At 32.5% G+C, this 26,937-nt stretch overlaps 17 protein-coding genes and 1 pseudogene across 18 annotated transcripts, besides 2 other annotated features; 8 read left to right on the top strand and 10 right to left on the bottom strand.

Moving 5' to 3' along the window:
* Positions 1-6,578: part of a mobile genetic element that runs on past the window's edge.
* Positions 16-598, bottom strand: TVAGG3_0221520 (annotated as a pseudogene). The gene has a single exon. A coding segment is annotated over exon 1 (583 nt).
* Positions 618-773, bottom strand: TVAGG3_0221530 (uncharacterized protein; the record flags this gene model as incomplete). The annotated part of the gene is made up of 1 exon (XM_051226975.1): positions 618-773. One exon carries the CDS (start codon positions 771-773, stop codon positions 618-620), a length of 156 nt encoding a protein of 51 aa, XP_051111961.1.
* Positions 1,681-2,166, top strand: TVAGG3_0221540 (uncharacterized protein; the record flags this gene model as incomplete). Its single annotated transcript, XM_051226976.1, has 1 exon — positions 1,681-2,166. The coding sequence occupies one exon, from the start codon at positions 1,681-1,683 to the stop codon at positions 2,164-2,166; it is 486 nt and encodes a 161-aa protein (XP_051111962.1).
* TVAGG3_0221550 (phage tail repeat-like family) lies at positions 2,502-3,665 on the bottom strand (the record flags this gene model as incomplete). The annotated part of the gene is made up of 1 exon (XM_001299891.2): positions 2,502-3,665. A coding segment is annotated over one exon (1,164 nt), but the record flags the coding sequence as incomplete, so codon positions are not given.
* TVAGG3_0221560 (uncharacterized protein) lies at positions 3,720-4,532 on the top strand (the record flags this gene model as incomplete). Its single annotated transcript, XM_051226977.1, has 1 exon — positions 3,720-4,532. A coding segment is annotated over one exon (813 nt), but the record flags the coding sequence as incomplete, so codon positions are not given.
* TVAGG3_0221570 (serine threonine-protein phosphatase family) lies at positions 4,535-4,777 on the bottom strand (the record flags this gene model as incomplete). Its single annotated transcript, XM_051226978.1, has 1 exon — positions 4,535-4,777. The coding sequence occupies one exon, from the start codon at positions 4,775-4,777 to the stop codon at positions 4,535-4,537; it is 243 nt and encodes an 80-aa protein (XP_051111964.1).
* TVAGG3_0221580 (uncharacterized protein) lies at positions 4,796-5,158 on the bottom strand (the record flags this gene model as incomplete). The annotated part of the gene is made up of 1 exon (XM_051226979.1): positions 4,796-5,158. One exon carries the CDS (start codon positions 5,156-5,158, stop codon positions 4,796-4,798), a length of 363 nt encoding a protein of 120 aa, XP_051111965.1.
* Positions 5,480-6,117, bottom strand: TVAGG3_0221590 (phage tail repeat-like family; the record flags this gene model as incomplete). The annotated part of the gene is made up of 1 exon (XM_051226980.1): positions 5,480-6,117. A coding segment is annotated over one exon (638 nt), but the record flags the coding sequence as incomplete, so codon positions are not given.
* A 57-nt stretch (positions 6,579-6,635) lies between the features above and the next one.
* Positions 6,636-9,101, top strand: TVAGG3_0221600 (leucine-rich repeats (6 copies)-containing protein; the record flags this gene model as incomplete). Its single annotated transcript, XM_001310358.1, has 1 exon — positions 6,644-9,082. The coding sequence occupies one exon, from the start codon at positions 6,644-6,646 to the stop codon at positions 9,080-9,082; it is 2,439 nt and encodes an 812-aa protein (XP_001310359.1).
* A 556-nt stretch (positions 9,102-9,657) lies between these two features.
* On the top strand, positions 9,658-10,715 carry TVAGG3_0221610 (uncharacterized protein; the record flags this gene model as incomplete). Its single annotated transcript, XM_001310359.2, has 1 exon — positions 9,673-10,416. The coding sequence occupies one exon, from the start codon at positions 9,673-9,675 to the stop codon at positions 10,414-10,416; it is 744 nt and encodes a 247-aa protein (XP_001310360.1).
* A 242-nt stretch (positions 10,716-10,957) lies between these two features.
* On the bottom strand, positions 10,958-12,173 carry TVAGG3_0221620 (cyclin-dependent kinase inhibitor 2C-related family; the record flags this gene model as incomplete). Its single annotated transcript, XM_001310360.2, has 1 exon — positions 10,995-12,005. One exon carries the CDS (start codon positions 12,003-12,005, stop codon positions 10,995-10,997), a length of 1,011 nt encoding a protein of 336 aa, XP_001310361.1.
* An 864-nt stretch (positions 12,174-13,037) lies between these two features.
* TVAGG3_0221630 (proteasome regulatory particle assembly) lies at positions 13,038-14,102 on the bottom strand (the record flags this gene model as incomplete). Its single annotated transcript, XM_001310361.1, has 1 exon — positions 13,038-14,102. The coding sequence occupies one exon, from the start codon at positions 14,100-14,102 to the stop codon at positions 13,038-13,040; it is 1,065 nt and encodes a 354-aa protein (XP_001310362.1).
* Positions 14,103-15,245: 1,143 nt separating this feature from the next.
* Positions 15,246-17,843, top strand: TVAGG3_0221640 (uncharacterized protein; the record flags this gene model as incomplete). Its single annotated transcript, XM_001310362.1, has 1 exon — positions 15,264-17,807. One exon carries the CDS (start codon positions 15,264-15,266, stop codon positions 17,805-17,807), a length of 2,544 nt encoding a protein of 847 aa, XP_001310363.1.
* A 171-nt stretch (positions 17,844-18,014) lies between these two features.
* On the bottom strand, positions 18,015-18,595 carry TVAGG3_0221650 (histone H2B; the record flags this gene model as incomplete). The annotated part of the gene is made up of 1 exon (XM_001310363.2): positions 18,192-18,581. The coding sequence occupies one exon, from the start codon at positions 18,579-18,581 to the stop codon at positions 18,192-18,194; it is 390 nt and encodes a 129-aa protein (XP_001310364.1).
* A 146-nt stretch (positions 18,596-18,741) lies between these two features.
* Positions 18,742-19,186, top strand: TVAGG3_0221660 (histone H2A; the record flags this gene model as incomplete). Its single annotated transcript, XM_001310364.2, has 1 exon — positions 18,742-19,161. One exon carries the CDS (start codon positions 18,742-18,744, stop codon positions 19,159-19,161), a length of 420 nt encoding a protein of 139 aa, XP_001310365.1.
* A 283-nt stretch (positions 19,187-19,469) lies between these two features.
* TVAGG3_0221670 (uncharacterized protein) lies at positions 19,470-21,143 on the top strand (the record flags this gene model as incomplete). The annotated part of the gene is made up of 1 exon (XM_001310365.1): positions 19,470-21,143. One exon carries the CDS (start codon positions 19,470-19,472, stop codon positions 21,141-21,143), a length of 1,674 nt encoding a protein of 557 aa, XP_001310366.1.
* A 560-nt stretch (positions 21,144-21,703) lies between these two features.
* TVAGG3_0221680 (ankyrin repeat and SOCS box-containing protein 4 family) lies at positions 21,704-23,060 on the top strand (the record flags this gene model as incomplete). The annotated part of the gene is made up of 1 exon (XM_001310366.1): positions 21,704-22,867. One exon carries the CDS (start codon positions 21,704-21,706, stop codon positions 22,865-22,867), a length of 1,164 nt encoding a protein of 387 aa, XP_001310367.1.
* A 536-nt stretch (positions 23,061-23,596) lies between these two features.
* Positions 23,597-23,723: a mobile genetic element.
* Positions 23,724-24,622: 899 nt separating this feature from the next.
* TVAGG3_0221700 (Rab guanyl-nucleotide exchange factor protein) lies at positions 24,623-26,412 on the bottom strand (the record flags this gene model as incomplete). The annotated part of the gene is made up of 1 exon (XM_001310367.1): positions 24,851-26,407. One exon carries the CDS (start codon positions 26,405-26,407, stop codon positions 24,851-24,853), a length of 1,557 nt encoding a protein of 518 aa, XP_001310368.1.
* Positions 26,413-26,937: the final 525 nt, after the last annotated feature.

The raw sequence follows: 26,937 nt of genomic DNA on the forward strand, positions 1-26,937 counted from the left end.
AAAAATGTTTTTTCTTTACTTTACGTAACCACCTGCTACCATAAGTCTTTGACGCCAACCCATACCAGCTAATGAAGGTTGGCTTGGTTTAGTTTGAAAACTAACCTTTGGTTTTGGTTTTTCTTCAGTTTTTGGCTCCCCTTCTTCTATTGGTTTTTCGTCACTTTTCGGTTCATTTGACTTTACCTCACTTGCTTGAACAGTTGTGTCGTCAACATCTTCATAAATATCATATGCCATCTGTTTTTTTTTCCTTTCAACTTTTTGTGTTTGTTGTAAAGTTTAGAATATTTCGACTCTAAGTCAATGAGATGTTCTATAATGAACTGTTGGTCAGTGAAGTAAACTTTTCCATCTGTTGTCTCGAAAATTCCTTCAGACTTCAATATTTTATTTGTGAGAGTCTGTTTCTTTTTTGAGATACTTGCCGTTCCATTTTATGAAAAGTGACTTTGTAGTTAGGGTTTGTATTTCCAGACCTCACACTTTCTATTATTGAATTTTTCTCTTCATCTGTAAGTTCTTTGACAGGTTTTGACAATGGTTCTGAACTTTTTGTTTGTGGTGTCAAATCTACCGTTTCAACTTCTTCGGTCATTTCATCTCAGTAAAAAATTTTAGTTTGGTTTGTTTTCAACTGGTTGTTTAGGTTTTTTAAGTCGGTCTAAAACTTCCTGAGGTATAGGAAGAACTTGACAAACACGTGGTTGTGTAACTGCTGGAAGCCGACAAATCCATCTTGAGCCCATTTGTCTCAATGCTGTATTGTTCATTTCATCTCAGTAAAAAATTTACATTCCCCACGTTTGAGGCGGTTGAGGTTGGTTGTTGTTTACCCACTGTTGTGCATGGTTATATCCTCTGTTAAAGAATCTTTCACCTTGGTCCATAGTGCCTGCTTGGTTATAGTAGTCATTTGCTTTGTTATAGTAGTTTCCTGCTTGTCTTCCTACATTGTCCATCCATCCTTGAACTTTTCCTCTTGTTTCAGGATTTGGAATAAGATTTGCTGCATCTCGTGCTACCTCCCAACCTTTCTGTACAGTTTGTATAATAGGTTGTGCTTTCTCTTTCAGTATACCTAATGTACTCAAAATCTTCCTTCCAATTCCAAATGCACCTCTGGCTAGTGTTCCCACTGCGGGTAAAAATCTAGATGCGACTCCTGCTAATGCGCCAAATAAACCCATTTCTTATGGGTTAAAAATGACGAATTCAAACAAGGACCCGTATGTTTCTAAAGCGACAAAGAAAGCACTCATGGTAAAAATCTTTAGTTCAACACCAAATGCTTGGTTTATGGATATCTTGGAAAACATTCCGAGGTATAGAGAAGATGGACCACCATACTGGCTAATATTTGTCGGTCAAAACACAAGATACTGTGAAGCCATACCATTATGGTCCAAAAATATTTTAGATGTGAAAACTGCTTTGACAATATTCGTTGACAAATACCATCCAACAAAACTGACATCTGACTGTGAAAGTTCTTTCAAATCAGACGATATTAAAAACTATCTGCGTTCAAAAAATGTAAACCAATATTTCATTGTCGACCAAAACCATTCTGCTCTTGGTGTCATTGACAGTTGTATAAAAATCTTAAGAGACTTAAATCAACCACAAGGTGGTGAGGTAGATGAAATGTCATATGACGACAAGTATAGACACTTCTCCATGGCAAAGATGAGACAAGTTTTAAATATTTACAATAGCCGTAAACAAAAAGGTTTGGGAAACCACTCCCCCGAAGAAATGAAAAACAACCCCGACTTAGAGAAAGACTATATATTTAATAGTTTAGTCAAAAGAGACAAACAAGAAAGAATGCCAGGCTTCAAACTTAAGAAAGGTGACAAAGTAAAAATAGAAATACCTAAACGCGACCCATATGAAAATACTATTGACTATGACAACAATGGGAACTCGACAGGTACTCACATTCGTGTTCGTAAAAATAGAAGAAAGTATACAAGAGAATATTATGAAGTTTTAGGCAAACATGGCAAAATGTACAGACTGCAAGCAGAAGATAAAACTACTATTGTCAGACCTCGTTTCAAACTTGTTAAGGTTCAAGGTGGTATACTTTCAAAGACAGTTCCTAACAAATATAAGACAACTCCTGACGAATATGCTAAAGAAGTTGAAAATGACGACTAAGCATTTCTATACCATGCGTAAACTGTCATGTAAGGTGGCATGTAGTCTTTACTCTGTCCCGTTGTTTCCGAATATCCTGAAACGCGATGTGTATGGTTCCTCCTCCCTGAGTGTCATCCCAGTAACAATTTATAGCAAACTTAACGTCGTCTTTAACATCATATCCTTTACCTTTTGTCATTCCTGACCAATCCCAATATCTATGCTTATGCCAACCTGCTTCAGATGTAGTTAAATTATGTAGTGACTGTGTGCAGGTAGTTTTCACCTGAAATCGTTTTACTTCCACCTGTTTCCTTTGAAGAGTTTGCACAATACAAAAACCTGTCGACTATTTGAGTCCAAGTTCCGAGACCAAGTACTACTTCTGGTCTGGTAGAGTTCATTGACGTGTAAATAGAACCTATAGGATATACTGTTTGAAGTATTTCTGTCTTTAACGTTTGAAGCTCTGTTTTGTCTGCTTTTTTATATAACTTTTCTTCAAGTTCATTTACGTCAGAGATGCTATGTCTATGATATTTTTGTGGGTATGTTCCTTCTGTCCATGCGAAAATATACTCTTTTGTTGCATCTACATATCCAGTTATCCATGTCGAGTCTGCTTTTGTATTCCTTAACTCTGTAACACCTTTCTCAAGCTCTTTCAACTGTTGTCCATCTTCCATTAAACCTCTGGTATGACTTGAAACCGTTTGTGTCAACATATCTACAGTTTCTTTGTCGGCTTTAAGGTCTAAACATCCTGAAACCCACCCTGTATTGGCTTTACCTTCTAAAATCTTCGATGTCCGTTCATGGTACCATTCAACCATTTCTTTAATTTTTTCATCTTTTTCATCCACATATTCCTTATCTGCCTTCTTCACTAACGCACTAGCCATACAACCCCTATCTACTTTCTCCTCTAACTCACTGTTGACATATGTTTTGTCAGCTTTCTTTTCAAGGCTAACGTTTAAGTCTGTTATTTCAGATATAGAATGTGTATGTCCAACGTCACTTTTACTGTTTAAGGTTTCTTGTAAGTTTGTAATATTTGCAATGGTATGTGTATGAGTCTTTTTAGAATATTCTTTGTCAGCTCTTGTCACTTCACTTGACATTTTATTGTCAACATATGTTTTGTCTGCTAGTTCAGGATGAGTATGTTCTTTCGTTGCATATGTTGCATCTGCTCTGTCATGTTCTTCTTGAACTTTTTCAATGACATATTCTTTGTCAGCTTTGTTGTCAATATCTGCTTTCAAAAGAAGTTCATCTATAGGCTTCTCGTTTAAAGTTCCTTTTGTTGGATTTACACAGACAGTATGGTTCTTACTGTCTTGAAACAGAAACTCATCTGTCATTGGGTTTATCGTCAGTTTTAAGTTTCCTTCTTTCAATGACTCAGATATCTTAGAATAGTTTGAAAAGTTTGTTGTGTTCTTATTTAGAGCTTGCAAAATGAGTTGTCGGTTGTGTTGTATTTCTCTCATAGACGCTGTTTCTTTCGACATTTTTATTCTAGATAAAATATGCTTTCAATAGAAAAAGAAAATTCAAGAGTTGCTACAACTAAACCATTAGATGAACTTTTTACGAATGTCGGTCAAAAGTTTGAGACAGAGACCGTAAAGCATGAAGGCTATCGTTTTGACTACCCACTAAGATGGCTAAGAGACCCATCTGTCACAAAAGCTATTGGCTTTCGTAGAATGAAGTTCATTTCAGAAGCCATACATGGTTTCCCATTTACGGTCGCTTTTGAAATTCGATACTATAACAAAGAAAAACGTACGTATGAGAAATTTGAACAGGGAAAACTTTTACAAGTTAGTTTGCTTGTAAACTTAGAAACAACTCTTCAAGCTTTTCAAGAAAAAATAAACGATATCTATCTCGAATATGCAAACCAGTTTAACATTGACGAAGGAGAGTACCATCTCGATATTGTTTATGACAGGAAAAATGCAACTGTTAAAATCGATAGAATAGAAGACCTTGGAGAAGACGTTTATATTTCTACAAAATATAACAACTTGGCATGGTATAGATTTTTGAGGATGTTAAATCAGCCTGCAGAATATCCAGTACACCCGAACTTTTATGAAGTCGAAAACCCTAATGGAACATATGAAAATGTTTTCGACTCAGATGCTATTATAGTTCATGCTTCATTTTCTGGTGCACAAAACTCTTTTTTATGCTTGGCAAATGACTTTTACGAAAAACCTACAAAGCTATATGAACCACCAAGTGGAAGTATTTCAGACTTTCAAGTATGGTTTACAACAGATGGAAGAAAGAGAATAGTTCCATTATACCATGCGTTTTACTTAGAACTTAGTCTCATATACAACTACTATCAAACGGTAAAAATATAATTTTAATACGGTTGAGGTGTTGGATTTGGTTGCCAACTAGACTGTGGTGCAGGTTCAGGCTGTTGTATAACAGGAGCTTGTTCTTCTGGTTCAGGGTCTTTAGGTATAATACCAACAAATTGACCTACTCTTTTACCAATATTTTTGACTCCGTTCCAAATTCCTCTTCCTACGGTTTTTATTCCATTCCATATACCTCTTCCAACATTTCGAAAGAAGTTTCCTATTCTTCCAAAGAAACCCATTTTACTATATGTAAAAATCTAATGTCCGCCTAGTCTCTTACGTTTCCTTCTGAGTTCCATAGCATTTTTTAACTGGAGCTCATACATTCTATTTCTCCTCTGGTAGAAAACATACTCTGGGTCAACTCCTGTGTTCGCGTCATCTGCATAGAGTTGTTTATATCCCACTTCAGGGTTTGTATAAAACTCTTTCCATCTCATATTTGCATACCATGGTGGTAAGCCTAACGCAGCGTCATTTGACATGGCAGTTTGCATTTGTACATCTGTTGGCACCTGACCATAGTTTGCCATTGCAGTTTGTATTCTAACTTCATTTGGAATATTCTCTGGGTTTGGTTGTCCAGGTTGCTGTGCATTCGCTAAGTTCTGTGCGTCCATTTTAATATTAGATAAAAATATCTCTTACGAGTACATATGCTGAACATTTGCTGGTATTGGTTCATCTTCATATTCTCTATATCTTTCTGCCACGTCAAATAAGTAAATGACACAATGGAAAAAACCTAAAACAAGTAGTCCTATTTCAAACCACATTTACTTACCAATAAAATTTCTTTGTTATGACACTTTTTCCGGTTTATAGGACCTCTCTCATATTCTATCTTATCGTATCTAAAATCATAGTCATGTATATCCTCTAACCATCTCATGACACTTTCCAAACCACTTTTATCGGATGTAAAGTAAAAGCATGGATGGTTATGTAAAACGTCTAAAGTTTCTAAAGAGTCTCTCAAAGTCCAGTCTACTTGGTATTGAAAATCGTATGTGTTATAGAACGGCGGGTCTACTATAAAGAAAACATTTTCCTTGTTTTTATATTTTTCATACAACTCTGTCCAACGACATCTCACAAACTCTATACCCTCAGTATATTTTTCTATGTTCTCTTTGAAAACCTTTGTATAGTTAAGATATAAAACGTTTGACATAAGTGTTTCAATGTCATGAACTCTTATAGAACCACTATACAATAGTCTAGAAGATATACTATCCCAGTCAATATACTCTGCTTTTTTCAAAACCTCTCTGACAGTATTTTTCTTATCTAATGGTATACGTTCCATCTTACCTATAGGTATCTTTTCTTTCAACTCACTCAATATTTTGTTAGTGTCTGGTATATGTTTGAGACGGTTCATATAGTTGTCGAAGTCATTGCATATAATCTTTGAGTCAGGAAATACAGTATGGCACAAATGAGATATATAGAAACTTCCACCGAACAAATCTACAAATGTTAGACCATTCGGTAGTTTCTTAAGTTCTCTCAATAGAATATCTTTACATCTACTCTTATTTCCAAAGAAGGGTAACGGTGGTTTTGTAAAATTCATTTTATATTTAATAAAAATGTTTTTTCCCTGAAAAGCTACAGAAAAGTGACAAAACATGAAAACTACTCGGTTAAGGTCTTGTCGGTTTTGTAAAATAACCATCCTATCTTGTTAAGACTTCCTGGACTGTTGTCAAAATGTCATGTTGTCTCATTTTTTCAGAGAAGTTCGTTTAACCGAGGGACCGAGGGACCGAGGGACCTGGTGACGTAGCGACGATAGACCCTTACTTGTCCGGACATAGTTCTACTATTTTGAGTCCTCTACCGAAAAGTCAACAGCAACGACTTTCAAAAATTTTTAGGGCTAGAAGGCACGAAGTGCCTGGGAAGCCCGCTTTACCCAAAAAAAACCTCATTTTAGACTTCATTGCATACTAAACATCTTCAGGGGGCTAGAGGGGCGCAGCCCTGGAAGCCCCAATACCTTTTTTTTTTTTTTTTTTTTTACAATGGAAATATTGATACATTATCTGAAATCTTCATCGTTCTTGTAGTGGCAATTTGACAAAAATTTGATTCGTTTTATGTTTTTCCTTTTACTCCTTAATAATGCGAGATCTCTCGATTTCAACTTCACCGGCAACCGTCTAACAATAAATGGAACAACACCAGAAGATGATAGTATCTCAAAATATGATATAGACCAAAATGCAAAAAATCGTTGGTTTGAAGAGCTTTATATCGAAGGAAAAATTAAAACACTAGAATCAGACTGTTTTAGTGATATGGTATGTATAGCAAAAGTAGTAATAATTTCAAATGTGACTGATATAAAATCGAGAAGTTTTGCCAACTGTATAAATCTAACAGAAATACATTTTCCATTATCACTTAGAAGAATTTATGAGAATGCTTTTCAATCGTGTTCCTTTGAAACAATTGAATTTCCACAAGAACTAGAAGAAATTAAAGATTTAGCTTTTGAAGAATGCAAGTCCTTGATTACAGTTATTTTTGATGGAGATAATATCGATATTTCAGCAGCATCTTTCTCCAATTGTCCAAATCTTACAACAATAAAAATCACGAGCGAAACATACTATCAATTTTACAATGGTGCTGTTTACAAAGAAGATTACACAACTCTTGTTATGTATCCACCAGCAGAAACCAAGCTTTCATTACATCCAAACGTGAAAGTATTTCAATATTATGCTTTTGCTTCATCGGCTCTAGAAGAACTTCCTATACCAAGTACAGTCGAATCAATAGAGCACCATTGCTTTATTAACATGAATAAAATAAAACAATTCAAAATTCCGAAATCCGTTAAAAATTTCAGCTCCACATTATTCTACAAATGTTCAAATCTTGAAAAATTAGAGATTGAGTGTAATATTAAAACAATTGACCCATTCTTTTGCTCATCGAATACGAATTTAACCGAAGTTATCTTACCGGACACTGTAGTTGAAATAGAACAATTCGCGTTCACTAACTGCAAACATCTGAGTAAAATAAGGCTTCCTTCCAGCTTAAAATCCATAAAAGAAAAAGCATTTTCAGATTCAGGCCTGGAAATCATCGAAATGAACGATGACTTATCCGATATCGGTAACCAAGCATTCAAAGGTTGTTCAAAATTGACAACGATTAAGTTTAATTCAAAAATCAAATCATTGAGGCCAGGAGTTTTCCAGAGTTGCACAGGACTGAAGTCAATCGAACTCCCAAGTAATGTAGAAGAGATCGGATACGGTTTATTCCAAGGATGTTCAAGTCTTGAAAAAATTATTTTTCATGGCCCAGTTAAAATAATGAATAACACTTTTGTTTATTGCACGAGCTTGACAACCGTAGAATTGCCGAATTCACTCACCAATATTGGTAGTTTGGCGTTTGCTTACTGTTCGAAATTATCCGAAATCGTAATACCTTCTAGCGTCAAGGTAATTGACGGTTCCGCATTCTCCTATTGCGAAAAACTTCAAAAAGTGACGTTTAAAGGTTCAATTGATTTGATATGTTCCTGGGCATTCTCTTATTGCACTTCTTTGAAGCATATATCGCTCCCTGAGATATCCGAAATGGAATGGTCTGTGTTTTATGGCACAGGTCTCGTTGAAATTACGATTCCCGATAATTTATTAACAATTCCTGACGATTGCTTCAATAATTGCGTTGATTTGAAGACAGTTGTACTCGGATCTAACACGGGAACCATCAGCGAAAGAGCTTTTTCAAATTGTATCAGTTTGGAAACGGTAAAATTCAATGATAACCTTGTTGTCATCGAAAACTACGTATTTACAAACTGTACAAGCTTGAAATCAGTTAAATTCGGCCATAAACTTAGTAATATTTACAGATTTATTTTCCAAGACAGCGGAATTGAAGAAATCATCATTACAAGTAATCCTGAGCTAGATACATATTGTTTCTCACGCTGTCCGAAGCTTAAAAGTGTAGATATTGGTAATGTTTACAGATTGCCATTCCACTGCTTCGAAAACAGCAGTATTTCAGAGATAATATTACCACCGCAGCTAACAGAAGTCAGAGAAGATGCTTTTACAAACTGTAAACTCAAAAATGTTACAATTTTAGGAAATGCAAACTTAAGAAGCCGTTCTTTCTTCAACTGTGGTGAAATTGAAACCCTATACATCTCTAAAATCTCACAAATAGCTGAAGACGCCTTTAGCGGAACAACAATTATTTCAAAATTAATTTATTGCGGAAACCAAACGTTGGATTACAATTTGAACAACGTCAAATCAGTTGTTGTATCTGGTTTCTACCGTAAGAAAGTATTTGGAGGAGTTTCTGTCACTGTTGATAAGAAAATTTGTGGAACACCTCCTCGCGACCCATTAGATAGGTCACTTATTATCACCATCTCAGTTGTTTGTGCTGCCATCGCTTTTTCAGTCATTTCTATCATTATTTTCTGTTATTGGTCAAAGCGTCGTGAGCGCTTCTCCAGAGAAAAGCTTAGTGAGTCACTATTAAGTCAAGTGTAATATAAATATAATAAACTGTCTGACTTTTTAAAATAATTTTATAATTTTTTTTTATAACGCTATCAAAAATGACAAAATATACAGCTATCCATGTTTTGAAAACATTCCTTGGTAAAATTTCAATTTCTTGTATCTTTTTGGATATGATATTTTTTTTTACTTGCATAATAATATATATGGATAATTCTCTTAAGCTGGTAAGATAGAGACACCCAATATCTCCTTAAATTTCCAACATAGTAAAAAAATATCATATACAATTAAGGCTTTCTAGCATAAAAATAATTAAGTGATACATTTTTTTGCGCCAAAATTTTAATCCTCAGAAAAATTGTGAACTAATTCAATTTTGCATCTGAAATTTTATGAATATTCTGATAAACCAATTCTACTAACACTTATCGTATTTGAATATCATTCAAATATTGTTGAGTATTCTGATCCAATTTTTTCTTAAGTTCTTTTGTTGGTACTTAATATTTGAAGCCATAAATGATTGATCTCAGAAAAAAATACCAATACATTTAAGATTTTTCAAAGTCGGTTTAAAATTTCACAGTTTCAGATAATTTATCTTTCATTTCACTTTCATGTCTGAAGCAACCAGTAAGCTTTCTCCAGAAGCCCAAAAAGCATTGAATAGATTAGAGAAAATCGGCAAAGCTAAAATGGGAACTTTTATTATTGGCCACAATGGTGAAACAGATACAATCAAGTGCTCAAAGTTTTATGAAAAGGCACCTTCCCTTCCAGAAGAAGAATTATTCTTGTGCGATGAATGTGGTGAACAAAAACATCTTCTAGTTCAGCTTTACGTTCCATCTTTACCTCCGAATATCCAAAGACTATTGCCAACCGAGCTTTCTGATGCTTTATTAGTTTTTTACTATTGCCTAGAGTGCTTGCCTTATGGAGGGGATCAACTTGATGTAAAGATTTATCACGCAGATGATATCGAAAAATTAAAATACTACGATATCGATAGAGGCGAGTTGACGGCACCAGAGATTTTTGATAGCTATACCACAGCATATACCTTCGATCATGAATCGCTTTTTAAATATTGTCATAATGAAAAAATCGAAAATGAAATTTGTGATCAGATTAAAGATGAGCTAGAGGATCTCCGAGACGACAGTACAAACTCAAATTGCTTCTTTGGTGGATGTGCAGATTTTGCTCAAGGTGATGATTGCCCAGGACCAAGTTGGGATTTATTTTTAAATATTGGAGGAGATAAATGGAATCATTTCATGTGGGGTGATTGCGGAACTGCTCAGATATGGGTTAATTGCAATGAGCCAAGATTCATTTTGACATGGAGTTGCTCATAAGTTAATATCAAATATTATTTATAATTTGGCATTAACTTATATGAATAAATCTTTATTTATTAAAGAAAATATCATTTTCGCCGGAGCTGGAATTTCCTGGGCGATAATATTTTTGATATAATCATTCATTTCTGTTTCCTTTAATATGATAGTAATTACTTTAAAATAGAATTAAAATCATTTTGAATAAAGAATCTTTATTATATGTTAAAAATTATTTAATAGATTCATTGCTTAGACTTATATGGTTGCATTACTGACAAAATAGAATATGCTTAAATAAAGACATTAATTTTTATTAGGAACGAAGACCTCCACAAGATTTGTTTTTGTATATGATTCATGTTCATTTAATTTTTTTTGTATATAGATTAATTGCTCATATTAGAATCCAACAGAATTTCAGAAACCTTATGGCTATATGCTCGAAATAAATATGTGAAAGGCAGTAAACATGAATAATGAATAGACGAACATAAAGAAGAAAATCAATATAGAAAATAACGAAAAATAATTATTTATTTGATGCACAATTTAATAGATTACATCCTTAATAGAACAATTAATATCTGAGTTAATCACTTGATCAACTTTCGAAAAATGATTTTCCAAAATCTTTGTATATAATTTTTATCTCTAGAATTAGTTTCTGCACCATGCAAAATAAGAAATCGTTTCATCTCCGTATTATGGTTTTGAATCGCATATTGAAGGGCAGTTTGTCCGAATTTATCTTTTGCATCAATATCAACATGGCGCAAAATAAGAAGCTCTGCTGTTTTTATACAATTATTTTGGGCTGCATAATGAAGTGCAGTTTTTCCAGATTTATCTTTTGCATTGATATCTGCATTGAATGAAATAAGAAGTTTTGCTGTTTCTGGACAATTATTCTCTGTCGCTAAATGAAGAGCTGTTTTATTATTTTTATCTTTCTCATTAATATAAGCTCCATGTTCAAGAAGAAATTTTGCTGCTGTTGTATGATATTGTCCTGCTGCAAAATGAAGAGTAGTATCTCCTTCTTTATCTTTTGCATTTATTTCAGCACCATATGAAATTAGGAGTTCTAATATACCTTCAGTACATTTTTCCACTGCCAAATGAAGTGGAGTTTTCCCATTTTCGTCTTTTGTATTGATAATTGCCCCTTGCTGTATAAGATACTTTGCAACTTCGCAATTATTGTACGTGGTTGCATAATGAAGAGCTGTTCTGCCTGATTTATCTTTACCATTTATGTCCACTCCATGTGAAATAAGATATTCAATTAATTCAATTAACCCATTTTCGGCTGCATAGTGAAGAGAAGTCTTACCATTAATTCCAACATCCTGGATATCTGCTCCATGTAAAATAAGATATTCTATTGTTTCTTTCTGTTTTGCATAATTTATAGCTGCTCTTCCGTCATTATCTTTTATTTTAACATCTACATTATGCGAAATTAGAAATTCAATCAATTCTTTGTCATTATGATATACTGCATAATGAAGAGCCGTTTTTCCATCTTTATCTCTAATGTTGATATCAGCTAGGGTTGTTAGATTCCTGACGATAGGTGTCTTGGAAGATTTGCCTGGTGTCATCATAGTGTCTTTAAATCAAAAATTTTATTTTGAAGTTAGTTTTATTGATTTTTCAATAAAAAACATTTCTAAAACAAGAAAATAAAACGATAAAATATTTATATTTTATATAAGGATCTTATATATTTAAAATAAATATCATTTTATTTTTTTCATTGGTGTCTGTCAAACCATAATACACTATTCAAAAATTCAATGTGTCTTGCGGTTTCAAAAGACACCTTCAAATTGAACGATAGCACAGACACTATTGAATTTTACCCATTGTATTTAGTTTTTACCCTTTTTATTTTTAAGAATTAATGACTGAAACAGCCGTTTTGCTATGACCTCAATCACTTTTATTTATTATTTTAAATATTATTTAATTTTATTATTTGAATAGGCCAACTTATATTTGAGAAGCTCAATTTGAGACCACTTAATACATTGAAATATCATAAATATTGAAATATTAAAAAGTGTATTTCAAAATATTGAAATTATAAAAATTTATAATACTGAAATTGAGACAAATTAATAAATTCAATGTGTTTTTTTTGAAATAACTCTCAAATATTATTTTTTTGTTTATTTAATGATGAATAAATATGATTGCTTTAGCCAATCATAAAAACTAATTTAAGTTTAAAATAATGAAAGGATAATTTGATCATTTTTTAAAATACAATTATTTTTGATGATTTGCAAGAATCTTTGAAAAGAATATAATATATGTTCTATTTTTTAAAATTTATCCAAATCATGTATTACATAAATTACGATTAAAACGATGAAAGAACCAAAAAGTGTGTTTTGTGTTTTGTTGTTGCGTGTTGGATGCGGGATCCTGTTATTTCAGAAATTGACAAAAAATTTGGAAATTTAATTTCCGAAATCGAAATAATATTAATGTTTTTAATATTCTTATATCAAAAGGATTAAAGTTCATTAAGAGAAAAACAATTCTTCTTCTTCAATCTATTGGCGCATTTATTTCTACACGCCAATAAGGAAGGGAAAATTATAAGACACCATGGTGTCTTCAAAACGCTAATTTTTGATATTTTTAACAACCCTAATATCAGCACCATGTAAAACTAAAAATTCAGTGATTTCTTTGCAGTTTTCTTTACCGTATGCATTATGAAGAGCAGTTTTCCCTTCTTTATCTTTTTCATTAATATCTGCACCACTTGAGATTAGGAATTCTGCAATTTCAAAATTTCTCCAACTTATTGCTGAATGAAGTGGAGTTTCTCCGTATTTATCTTTGACATTTATATCTGATCCGTGTAAAATAAGAAATTCTGCAATTTCTTTTCTGTTTTTTGCTGCTGTGTAATGTAGAACTGTCATGCCATTTGGATCTTTTGCTGATATATCTGCATTTTGAGAAATAAGATATTCTACTATTTCTTTGTTATCATTTACTATTGCGTAATGAAGAGCCGTCTTATGTTCCATATCCACAATATTGATATCTACACCATGCGAAATAAGAAACTTTACTGTTTCAATACATGCATATTCTGCTGCATAATGAAGAACTGTCCGTCCAAAGCCATCTTTTGATTTTAATACTCTAGGAGGATGTTTCCAATATTCCTTCTTGATGATATCAATTAACTGAGGAAATGCAGCACACCTTGGAAAAATTGAATTGCCATCTATCTGGTAAAGAAGAAATTCTGCCATTAAATTCTGTGATTTGATGATATATTGATGATAAATCTCATAACCTTTATTAAAAATTTGGGAGCCACCATTGTCATAAGGTTCATCATTTAGGTCAAACAAATCATTTCCCAGAACGTATTCAAGGAGTTTATTGTTGTGTGATGAAAGAATATCTTTCATGCAAATTTTATCAATTTGTTCGCTTTTCATGCATTCATCAATAATATTGATGTTTCCTCCAATAACAGAATATCGAAGACATTTTTTATTGATTTCATAATTGTAGATTGAAATGAGGAAAAAGAAAATGTTAACAGATCCAAAATAGCAACAAGCTTCAAGAGGTGGTAAATGCCCAACTTGTGGTATCTCAATTCTGAAATTCTTTAATGAATTATTGGAAAGATATTCTTTGATATCATCAATTTTGTCATGCATAATCATGTAACTGATCTCACCTTCTTTTGGGAATGAGGAAATAAGTTCTTGTTTTAAGTTAAATTTATTGGATTTATCTTTTGTATCAAAATAATTGAAAAATTTATTAACATAATCGGATTTTTTTAATGAATATTTTGTTGATATTTGGTTTAGAATTTCAACATATAGATTGATAGATCGATAGTTGAATTTCATTGCTTCAAATATGCTCCTGAATAGCACATAAAAAGGCATTTTGTACTTCGCAATTAAAATTGAAGTGATTAAATTAACAATATCTTCAACATATTCGTTTGATTTGATGTGAAAGAGCCTATCATACAATCCTATGAAATCTTCGTATTTTGTGAAGGACTCATAAAACATGATAAATCCTTAATAAAAATGAAAAATAAATTATTCTGATGTAAAAAAAATACCAAAATTGATTATCAATGTGTATTATATATATTTTAGTTACCATACACAAAATGCCACTTTAATCACACATTAAATCTATTTTAGCTATTAATAATATGTTGTAAATATAAATTTGTTTATAACTGCATTCAATGTTATGATATTCTTTCTCTTATTAATTTGTACTGCTAGTGCTGATCTGTATACATTTGGATATGCAAATACATCTGATAAATTTCAGTTAAAGTTTCTTTAAGTTATCAAAATCTTTTTATTGAATAATTACGTTTCAAATCTCAGATGGCGCAATTACCAAAATCCAAAAAAGAAATTCCTTAGCATATCTTCTACTCTTGTAGTTTCCAAAAAAAATCTTAACACAATTTTAACATTTCCAAATGATAGATAATCTCTTTACAAAATCGATTTTCCAGCATTAGGAACACAAAAAAACGGGAACCACAAAAGATATATTACCAAATAAAATATATTCAATAATTTGAATTATCTATCGTTATTTAACATATGTCTCAAACAGATAATATTACTTTGAACCATATGAAGTAAATATGTCCATAATTTTTGACAAGAAATGCTTTGAAGAGATAGGAGCATCAATCGAATAGTCTTATTAATTATTAAGAAAACTTCAGTTGTTCACGGACACAATTGATATTTCATACTGATTATCATGAATGAATTCCTGAATTTCAATTTTCAAACTTAAAATCTCTGTACGTTAAAAAAAATTGGAATTCAATGTTGAAAGCGGCAATTATATCGAAACTTGATGGAAGTCCTTCGAAAGAAGAAAATGAGCAAAAAAATCAAGGAGAAGAGATAACTAACGTAAATAACAATGATTTTGATGCAGATTCCGATTTTGTTGATTTCGAAACTGAAGCAGATAAGACAACTAAGAAAGAAGAAGAAAAACCAAAAGAAAGCGAAAATAAAAATATCGAATCTCTTCCAAAAGATCAAACAAATGATTCTCTTGAATTTGATATCAACGATATAGTTACGCCAGATCCATCTCCAATGAGTACTTTAACATTAAATCAAGCCCCTGTTATTGGAGCTATGAAGAATATTGAACCTCCAAAAGAAGAAAATGAAGATAAGCAAATCCAAGAAAATGTCAATGAAATACAAAATGGATTACAGAAACTGATTAACGGTAATGACAATAAAGAACAAAAACAAGATAATCAGCAAGAGAATAAAAATACAGAAAAAAATGATGCAGAACCAGTATCCGATGATTTTAATTTAGAACTTACAGATGAGAAAAAAGAAGAAAACGATGCTTCGACTGCCAAACAGGATGAAAAAATTGAAGAGAAAAATGAAATACCAAACGAAGATGCTTCTGTGAAACAAGAAGAAAAGCATGAAGAAAGTGATCACAAAGAAAATGAAAAGAAATCTTCATCATCTTCAGATAACGAATTTGATGATTCTTTTGAATCGACTAATAACGAAGCTCCTAAGACTGAAAAAGAGGAAAATAAGGAGAATGAAAAGAATAGTGATGATGGCAAGAAATCTTCAGATGATGATTTCGAAGATTCGAAAGAGATCACTCTGAATGATAAATCAGCTGAGGTAATACCAGAAAATGAACACACAAAGTCAGATGAAAAGAAAGCTGAAGAAAAAAAGAAATCATCAAGTTCATCAGATGAAGAAGTAGTAATGAACGAAACATTACCTCAATCTCCAATCCCACAAAGTAAAAAGGAAGAACATGACAATATTGAGATAAAGGTTGAAGATTCTTCATCTTCTGGTTTTGAAATTGCTGAATCTCCAAAACCACAAGAGCCCCAAGATAAATCAGAGGAGAAAAATGAAGAAGTTCCAAAGAATGAGGAGGCTAAGAAAGATGAAGATAATAAGAAAGTTGATGAACCAGATCAAACAGAAAAGAAGGTAGAAGAACCTAAAGAAAACAAAGATACAGAAGAAAAACCGATTTCATCAATCATTCATAACAAATTGGAACCAAATGTTTCATTTGATAATTTAGCTGAAGAGAAGAAGAATGAACCTCAGCCAAAAGATAAAAGGAAGGCTAGTATTATATTATCATCAGACGATGAACCTGAAGGACCAGAGCCACAGATTAAAGTTCATGAACCTCCACCTCGAAATAAAGACGAGCAAAAGAAAATGTGGGATCTCAAGGAATACATAGAAGCAGCCCCAGTTATTATTCAAGAAGGTGAAGATGAAAAGAAAAATAAAAAGGAAGATGATGATGTATTTCCAACTGCACCGCCATCAACTCAAGAGAGTGCAAGAGCCCCTAGAAGAGCAACTCAACCCGCAAAGCAAAATGATTTCAGTACTTCTCAGCAGACATACACATATTCGCATTCAAAGGGTGAGTTAGAAAAAGGAATTAGTGCCCTCAAAAAGAATAAATATCCAGACCAATCAATTAATCGTGATTTGGATCACTATCTTGAAGAAAAAATGGAAAAATGCATTATTAATTCCAATTATTCTGAAGCAGAACAATACGAAAACCTACAAAAGTTCCTTGAATCATATGTTGATTACTCTCCACTCCAGAAATCTCGCGATATTCAAATCAAAGAGAACCAAACAAAATTAGATAAAGCAAAAGACAAACATGAATACATCAAGAAACAATATGCCGAAGCTATTGAGAATGCTAAGCAAGAGCAACTAAAGAGAGAAGAAGCTCTTCGTCAACAACATGATAAGGAATTTGAAGAATTGGAGAAAGTTTGGGAAAGCCCAGATACTCTATATCCATTCCAAAAGCCATCACCACAATTACTGTACCTAAGGCAGCACGAAACTCATGCTGCTCTTAGCAAAAAGTTTAGAAATGCGAAATCCTTCAAAGCTCAAGCTGATGAATTACAGAGGAGAGAAACACAAATGGCAAGAGAAAAGATAACTGCTGCAATGAAATCGGCTTTTACAAAACTCGAAGCAAAACAACAAAGAGAATTAGAATGCTTAAGGCAAAGAGGTATTACACAGATCAGAGATTTAGAAACTGAAAGAGATAAAAGACTTTATTCGTCAATGATTGTAGTTAAACGACTGGAAAATGCTAAACCTAAAGAAGGATCAGTTACAAGAACTTCATTCAGAGCAAAGCCATTAAAGGGAGACTCTACAATGAGATCAAAGATGACTACCTTAGATATTGGACCAGTTAACGTTAAAAGTATTGTTAAACGGTTAAGGTCGCCAGACTCATCAATGATTAGGAAGAAGAAGAGCGATGAGCAAAACTATTCAAAAAGCTCAGACTTTTAGCGCTTCAATTTTTAGTTTTGTTATTATTTGTTATATTTATGTATATTGTGTATCGAAACATAAAAAAATCTTTTAGAAACTCCTTTATTTTCTGTTTAGAATGCAGCTTGTTTTCCAAATTTTATTGCATTTCATGATTTTGAATGATAAAATTGTTAAAAATATTTTCATTTTTTTCGAAACAAAAAAATTTTGGAAAAATTAAATATTTATCGAGCTAAATTAATACCACAAATTGATTTTATTTTTGAAGACCACGAAAACACCCCTAAGATTTTTGAAAAATGACATAAATTTACCAAAATATAAAATTATTCATTAAAAAAATTAGGAAAAATAAGCATTAGGAAAGATGTGTAAAATTAAAACAGTATAATAACAATTTTACTCAGCATTGAACTTGGCGACAGCCTTGCCACCTTCTGAGACGGCGTGCTTGGCAAGATCGCCTGGAAGAACAAGACGAACAGCTGTCTGAACTTCGCGGGAACCGAGTGTGTTACGTTCGTTCATATCGACAAGACGAGCGCCTTCCTGAGCGATACGCTCGAAGATATCTGTAACGAAGGAGTTCATAACCATCATAGCCTTGTTAGAGATACCGATATCTGGGTGAACCTGCTTGAGAACCTTGAAGATGTAGGAAGAGAAGGTTTCAGCACGCTTCTTGTGGCGGAGCTTCTTATCTTGCTTAGCAGCATTGGCGGCATCGACACCCTCGACGGCTGGCTTCTTCTCTGTTGGTGTTTTAGATGCTGGCTTCTTGGAAGACATTCTAAATAATGATCACTTTTTGGCCGCGAAACAGTTTATTTTTCCCAATGAAAAATATGAGGTCCAAAATGACATTTTTGAAAATAAACGAAAATACCATTTTAAACCCAGTATAATTTGAGAACCATATGGCGGGGATTATTTAATTCATTAATTATTAATGCCAGCTAAGAAAGGTGTTAAGAAGACAGCTACAAAGACAGCCGTTGATGGCGAACGCCAACATCCAAAGACACGTTCATCCCGTGCCGGTCTTCAGTTCCCTGTCGGTCGTCTTCACAGATTCCTCCGTGAAGGACGTTATGGTGAACGTGTTGGTGCTGGTGCTCCAGTCTTTATGGCCGCTGTTCTCGAGTATCTTACAGTCGAAGTTCTTGAACTTGCTGGTAACGCTGCTCGTGATAACAAGAAGACACGTATTTCCCCACGTCACATCATGCTTGCCGTTCGTAACGATGAAGAATTGAACCAATTACTTTCCAATATCACCATCGCTTCTGCCGGTGTTGTTCCTCACATCCACAAGGTTCTTCTTGGCAATCCAAAGAAGGGCAAGGATGCTTCTCAAACACAAGAATAAATTTGTTTATTTAGTGATATATATCAAATATTCTCATATCTTTTTTTAAAGATTTCCCTGGAATTTCAATGAATTTGGATTTGCCGTAACATTCTTTCCCTTAATCTATACAATATAATTAGAATGGTCATAGGGTGATGGTATTATTCGTTGTTGTACTTTTTATTAAATTTGTAATTGCAGATGTCAAATTTATATCTCTATATTATTAACTAAGCAATTTTTTATGTTGACTAATAAATGATGGAATTCTTCCAAATATATCAAATGAAAAATTTTTTTCCAGCATTTTTTTTTTCTCCACTTGAATGAAAAAGGTAAATGTTGTTATTAAGTTAGGAAATTTTAATACCATAGTGTACCCTGTTATAGAACACAAAAATGTGCAAGTAATGTCAGCTCCAAATACAAAAAATTATCCAACTGTTGTTACATTTAAAGAAATGACTCCTCACAAAAATGATTTCTACCCATTATGTGGCGATTTAGCAAATTCTTCCGGATTTCCTTATGAAAAGTATGCTGCTCGCAACATTATCCAATTATTAAACGACAATTTAGCATTTCCATTTCAAACAGACTACAAACCTATGGAAGCCATGACTTTCTTTTTGAAATATATATTGGAAGAAATCAGAAGGGAATATCGCTGCAATAAACAGTATACCTTTGTTCTTGACGAAATAAGCACAGTTGCTAGAGAAAGAATCATAAAATGCATATCATACTTACGGAAATATCGTTCAGTCAGATATATTGATTCCAAAATTGGAATATCTTATTATTTCTTATCCCACTTTGAATTTGGACCTGAGAGATTCAAAGGAATATTCATTGATAGCGGTGCCACATCTACTACGGCTATAGTCACAACGTACCAAAATAAACAGATTATTGAGTGCACAACAAGAGAAGTAGACTTTGGCGGAGACATAGTTTCGAAGTACATTATACAGAAAGTCATCGACAAAATGAAAGAAGTCCGTTCTCCAGCTCTCAATGAATTTATTAAGAAATATCACGATAATGACAAATCTACAGTCCAAATCTTCATGAATGCGGCAAACAAAACGAAGCAGGGCATGTTATCCAATCAAAGCTGCATTTTTGATGACAATTGCATCAATGTTGAAAATGCAAAGACGATTTTAACTCCTGACGATTTATACAAGCCAAAAGAATGGTCCGACATGTTAGGAAAACTCGATCCTCTCTTTGATTTTATCAAAGAAAACATTACCGACAAAGATGTTATCAAATGCTTCGAATTCATTGGAGGAAACAGTTTATGCAAACCTATTGAAGATCATGTCATTAATAAGATTGAAAAAGATTTTCATCAGAAGAAAACATCATATTTGAACACATTTGATTCATCTGTTTTAGGAGTTGCAGAAATTATCAAAAATGAAGACAAATTCATCGAAGAATCCTCCAAACTCAATGAAACACTGTTCATGAGATACAATCAAAACAAATTTGATTTGGATAGCATTGATACTTATTTAAATGCATTGCAAGGTATTGAGAGAACAATCAAAAGAATGAATTTTAAGTTCTCTAAGATCGATAAAAGTCTTAAGATCGAAATCGATGATGATTTGATAGATGAATTCGGAGACTTCGAAGATGAAGATCCACAAAACGCAAAAAAGGAATATGACAAACTTTGTTCGGAAATGAAAAACCAATTAGATGAATTATTTAAGAAACTGGACACATTTTATGGAATTGATGAATATTTGATGCTGGAAGATCCAGGAAGATTAGATGAATTCATCATTGGTCATGGACTTATTAATGAGAGTTTGTCAATTGCAGCAAATGAAAGAGTTACGGATTCAAAAACAATTATTCAATATAAAATCAAATATTCAGGCGTTGAAAACAACAACAAGAATAAGAAATCATTTGATCAACCAGAGAAACATTCTTCTCCAAGAAAAACAACATATAGACATAAAAGAACAAAACCAAAATAAACAAACAAATAACTTTTTTTTATTATTTATAAATATTCTATTATTTTATTATTATATCTTTAATAGTTTTTTTAAAGGGTACACTTAAGCTCATATTAGATTATCTTCAATTCTTTTGTTTAAAGCTATATTTCAATCATGATCATCATTGTCAGAAATTTGAATTGAAGTCAAAGCTTATCATATAAGTACTGAACGATTGGTCTATGAAATCGCATCAAAATTTCATAGGAAAACATCAACAAATACGATTTATTCGAAGATCTAAAGCAAGGACATTAATATTGTCCTATTGATTCTGTTTAAATTGACGATAATATTGAGAATTAACCTTAAACATCAATAAACAAGATCATGTCATACTGGCATGAAAGCGATCACTTAAATGTTTATTTCATTTTATTCTATTTGATTGCTGTCTAATAATCATTTGAAATCAAGAATATGCTCTCAAGAGACATGCATTTCCATTTTATTCTTTATATAAAATTACCACCATTTTCTTTCCCTTACAAATTTTGAGTTCAAATCGAAAAAATAAAATTTTGACATTTTGATCTATGTTAAGAAGAAAATCTCATCATCTCAGTTCGATCGTTATTCCTAACGAATTAAAGCAGTATCAAAATGTTATTGACTTACTTTGGAATGATAAGTTAAGATATAAAGATGTCGACAAAATTGTTAATCAACTAGCTCAATTTTATACAAATGGCACAATAACTCTTGACTTCATCAATAATATGATTCATATTTTAATATATTTTCATACAAAGAATGAACACTTGGCATATGTAATCGCATCGAAATTTTACCAGAAAACATCAACAAATTTTGATTTTTTCAGATATCTTAAACCAGAATCATATGGTTCTATTGATGATATTTTAATCGACGATAATCTTGAAAAATTGAAAAACTCTGAGATACACTCTAATCTTACAAACCGAGCAGCATATTTTGGGGCAGTTAAATGCTTCAAGCATTTTGCGAATGTTTTCCAGACTACCTTTGACAAAGAAACAATGAAATTAGCAATAAAAGGCGGAAACAGTGAAATCATAAAGATGGTTTCAGACAAAGTAGAAATCGCCACAAAGAAAAATTTAAAAATTGCGATTGTTTGCCATCGAAACAATATTGTTGAAGGAAAATTAGAAAGAAATTTTGATTTATTTCGAGATATTTTAACAATGACACATCTTTATAACATGAATTATCAAGTTTTTCTCTTTGCAATATATAATAGGATATATAACGATGCTGGTTGGTGCTTTCATTATGATATTACCTTAGTTAATGTATATCCAATTCCATTCTTTCAATACATAATTTCAATTGGATATCGTGTTGATTTCTGCTTTTGGCATTTCGAGGAATCATTTAACCTTCTTTTTGAAGCTCTGAAGAATAAGAAATTCGAATTAGCTAGATTTCTTGTTGAAAATGGCGCCAATGTGAATACTGCACTATTTTTAAGTAATGGATCAACACCGGGTGAAACATGTACTCCTCTCAAATATGCCATCGAATATAATGATATCGCCTTAGCAAAATTTTTCTTAGACCATGGCGCTGATAAGAATCAAGATATATTTTTCATGATGGACTGTCAAACCATCATAAAGAGAGCTGTTGATTATGCAGTAAGTGATGAAATGAAATCATTTATAAATGATTATGAACCCATAAGGAGTCACTCCATATATTGCATTATATTGTAATATTATAAAGTTACGTTAATATTCATCTAAATTTCTATCCAAAATTATTGATTTATTAATCGTGAATGTTAAAATTGTTGTCTAAATGTGTGAGTTAAATATACAATTCGCAAAATCTTAGGTCCAAAATTGAATACTTTGCGCACAAATATGCTTGGAATTTAGAGTCGAAATTGAATCAACTATAAGTTAGATGAGTCTTTTATTGTTTTTTACCAACATATAAATTGTAGTTGTTTCAATCTTGAGACAGATCTTTTGAAGTCCGAGAATCCGTCAAAGTGGTGAATTGAATTTATTTTTATCTTATGGAATCTTAGCAAATCAATACACTTTCAAATCTAAAATTCCTTTATTCAAAGATATAATTATGCTTTCATTCAATGAAAATATATTCTCTATATGCACATGCATATGAGAAAACATAATACTCTAGACAATTTCCTCTTAAGTTCCTTGAATAGCATTATTGAGATGTCCAAAGTCCTCTTAAAAATGAATACCATCTTAAAGTTGAGAGAGAATGCACATGGAGTCTTAAAGACATTATTTAATTTGCTTTTGTTCATTTTAGAGCAATTGGCTTTATATATTGTCTAGTTTTGATTGAAATTATAAACTCCTTTTCCTTCGTGAAGTCTCTTATTCAAATTTTATGATAGAGGTTCACTCAATATTGAGGCAGAAAAACGATAGATAGAATTTACGTAGGAAAATGGGTTAAATAACTTAAGGCTACACTTACGCCCATCTGACTTTAGTTCAATTTTTTGACAACTGTCTTGAAGAGTCATTGAAAGTTAACTTTAAACATCTGAATTGAAGGCCGGGTCATATGGGAGTAAGTGCACTCTTAAATTTTTTTTGAAATTTTTTAAGGGTTTCGTTTTGCTAAAATTGTCACTTTTATAGCATATTTGTTTTTGGATGTTTTGCGAAACCAAAAAAACTATGATATACAATGTGTGTGTAAAGAAAATACTTTATTTACTAGTTAAAAAATCATTTGGTATTGATCAAGTTATTTTTTCTGGATAAGATATTATATGGATAATTGGATAGAAAATACAATTATATAATCTTGTACCTGGTTTAATTAAGCTAATTGTCATCAGAAACTTGTAATTTTTATGAATTTCAGATTTTCTTTTCATTACTGCTTTTCTTAATAGGTCAAGTTCTTATTTACGTTATAAAGTATGATATTTACAAATATCAAGTTATCATGTTTTTTGAGAAATTATGAGAAACAAACAAAAATGAAAAAGATAGGAATAGCAATGAATAGTGATGTGGGTATAGAAAATGTAAGAGATATGAATGCAAAGCAATCAGTATTTAGGATATTGACCATAGATTTCGAAAAAAAATGCTGCATATTGAGCGAAAACTATGATTATATTATAAGGTTGTCATTTAAAGCATAATGAAACTATTCCCTTTTCATTTTAATCGAATAAGATAGTAAAGATTTTTGAATTAGCTAGAAACTGATGAGATGTTTTCACAAATCAGATTTTAATCTCTATAATGCATAATTCACTCAATATCTCAATTTTGATATTGCGAGATATTTTTGCTATCGGTTTCGCAATTTTGACACAATAGCAAGAGGGTTCTATAAGCATTATTATCAACGTAGAATCTGAATATCATATCAGAAAATGTCGCAAATCTGACATTTACCCGACCAAATAGCAAAAATAATTGAATACTTTTCGCCAAAACTTTAAAAATCGATAAAAATATGAAATATAGATATTAAAGAGACTTTTTATATAATATTCATAAAGATTTTCCAAAAATATGATACCGCAAAATTAAAAAAGTGACGTCTTGAGTGGAGTCAAAGGTCGAAATTGCTAGCTAAATGTTTTTTAGCGAAATTGCGTATTGTACGTTTTTTTCGCAAAACAAAACCCTTATTTTTTTGTTTTATTTTGAAAAATAAAAAAAGTATAAATAAAAAAATTACAAACAAAATCAAGTGAAGAAAGAATTTTCGCAGTATCCTTGGAAAGTCTGAGTTCCAACAAACATATCAATGAAATCATAGTCTTCTTCTGGTACATCTATCATGTAGGCCTCTTTTACAAAACCGTATTTCGGATTATTCGGGTCAGTTGTGTCTCTGACTCTGCAACCAGCGAGTTTCTCCATTGATACGAATCGCTCATTGTAGTTCTTGAACGTTTGTAACATCTCTTCGACTTCTCTTCGATTCATAATGTATTTTGTCATAAAAACCCTTTTCATGCGCGTAGGAATGCCTTGCTTATTGCGGAATTCGAAGAATTTCACATCATGAGCAGCGCGAAGTTCTTTTGATGACAATAATGTCTTGAAATGTTTTCGGACGTTTGAGGCGTGCGGCATATGAGGCATACTGTCTGGATATGTGACGGTGCCTGTATTAATATTAAAAATAGTGGTGTCCGGTGTCATTTCTCGAGATTTGTATTTATCTGTGTATGCAACACCGAAAACAAAGGGAATTGGGGTGTCTAAGAAGTCAAGTAACTCATCCTGGTCTGGAATAATGGGAAGAAGTGATCCTTTGTAGCTCATTGGACTCAAAATTGCTAAAGATGCGATGGCAATCATAGAAATGGCTGAAATGTTGTTGCCTGTAATGACAATCCTTTGCTCAGTCATCAATGCACGCATATACCTAACAATGTTCTCAGAAGAAAGGTATGAAAACAAATAATCGAAACTGGCAGAAGCAATGGCCCAGCTGGAGTTCAGACCGTCATTAACTACAACAGTAATGTCTGGCGTAAGGGTTATTTCGACTGGAGCTGAACAAGAAATATGGAGATGAAGTTTGATCGCGTTAATAAGGATATGATTGACACCAGAGTGATTTACAGCATAAAATAGTGGGCATGCAATGAGTTTTGTGAGTTTTGGAGTAAATTCTAAAAATCTTTCTCTGTCAGTTGAAATTTCGTTCCATCTTTCTGGTTTTTCAGGGATAGTTATGTTTGCTGGGATGCAAGTAACAGTGCCTGATAATATTGATATTAGAAATTCATGAAATTTGAAAATAGCAGAAAATTGCGGGTTTGGAGTCATTGTACAAATGCAATATACTTTCGTGGGATTACTCTGACCTATAAAGCATGACTTTTGTAATACAAAATGCGTGCAAGTACCAAAAATCAACGAACCATCCTCGTTGAGGCCAAAAACAAATTGATTTTGAATTACATCGTCTGGCCTTATTGGATATTCCATACCAGTCGGGTAACAAAACTGCGCCACTCTTTCAAAAGATGAATCTGAATATTGAAAATTGCAAGAAGGATATACTAATAGTAATGACGGTTCGGTTTCCTTTGCCTCATTGGGTCCTAAAATCATAATGTAGCGTCCAAGCCTATTTTCCCTTTCTATAATTTTTTGATCAAATACAACTCCTAGCTCATCGCGAGTCGAAAGATTACTTGAAATACGCTCTAAAGAGACACCTTCTCGAAGAGTTTGCTGCTCTAAACGCTCCCGCTTTTTTAGCTTTCTCTTAATTGCATGAAGCATTGAAAAAAAAATTTTTTTTCTGTTTTTCATCAAAAAGTGGCAATATCTTCCAAAAATCAAGATTAACATTAACTCATAGTGTTGGTCATGCAAATGCTCATATTTTCTTGTTTTGTTTCAAATATATTTAAATTTTTGATGACAATTTATGGCCACATCCGCTTTGTCTGCAGGTCGAGGAAAAAAAGTCACTTTTCCAGGGAGAGTAACAAAGTTGCGCAAAATTCTGACACCCCTTTTGGGCATTCCCTCTCGGAGTCCTCGGGTCCTGGTGTATTACACTAGGGCCTCAAGTTTCGCATGGAAGGAATCTCATATAAGTTTACATTGTCAAAAATAATAATTTGACAGTTTACAAAAATTTACATAGAGCACTTTTGTTACCTACTCACTTTTCCAAAGCAAACTGAGATTTAAAAATAAAATTTGTTCTGTAAAACTTTTAGGTGAAATCTTGAAGTTTTGTACTAAATATGTCTTATTGATTTAAAAGTTGCAACGTAAAAATATCAATTCTATCATAAAAAAAA

Source organism: Trichomonas vaginalis, chromosome IV (assembly GCF_026262505.1).
Source record: "Trichomonas vaginalis G3 chromosome IV, whole genome shotgun sequence".
Lineage (NCBI taxonomy): Eukaryota > Parabasalia > Trichomonadida > Trichomonadidae > Trichomonas > Trichomonas vaginalis.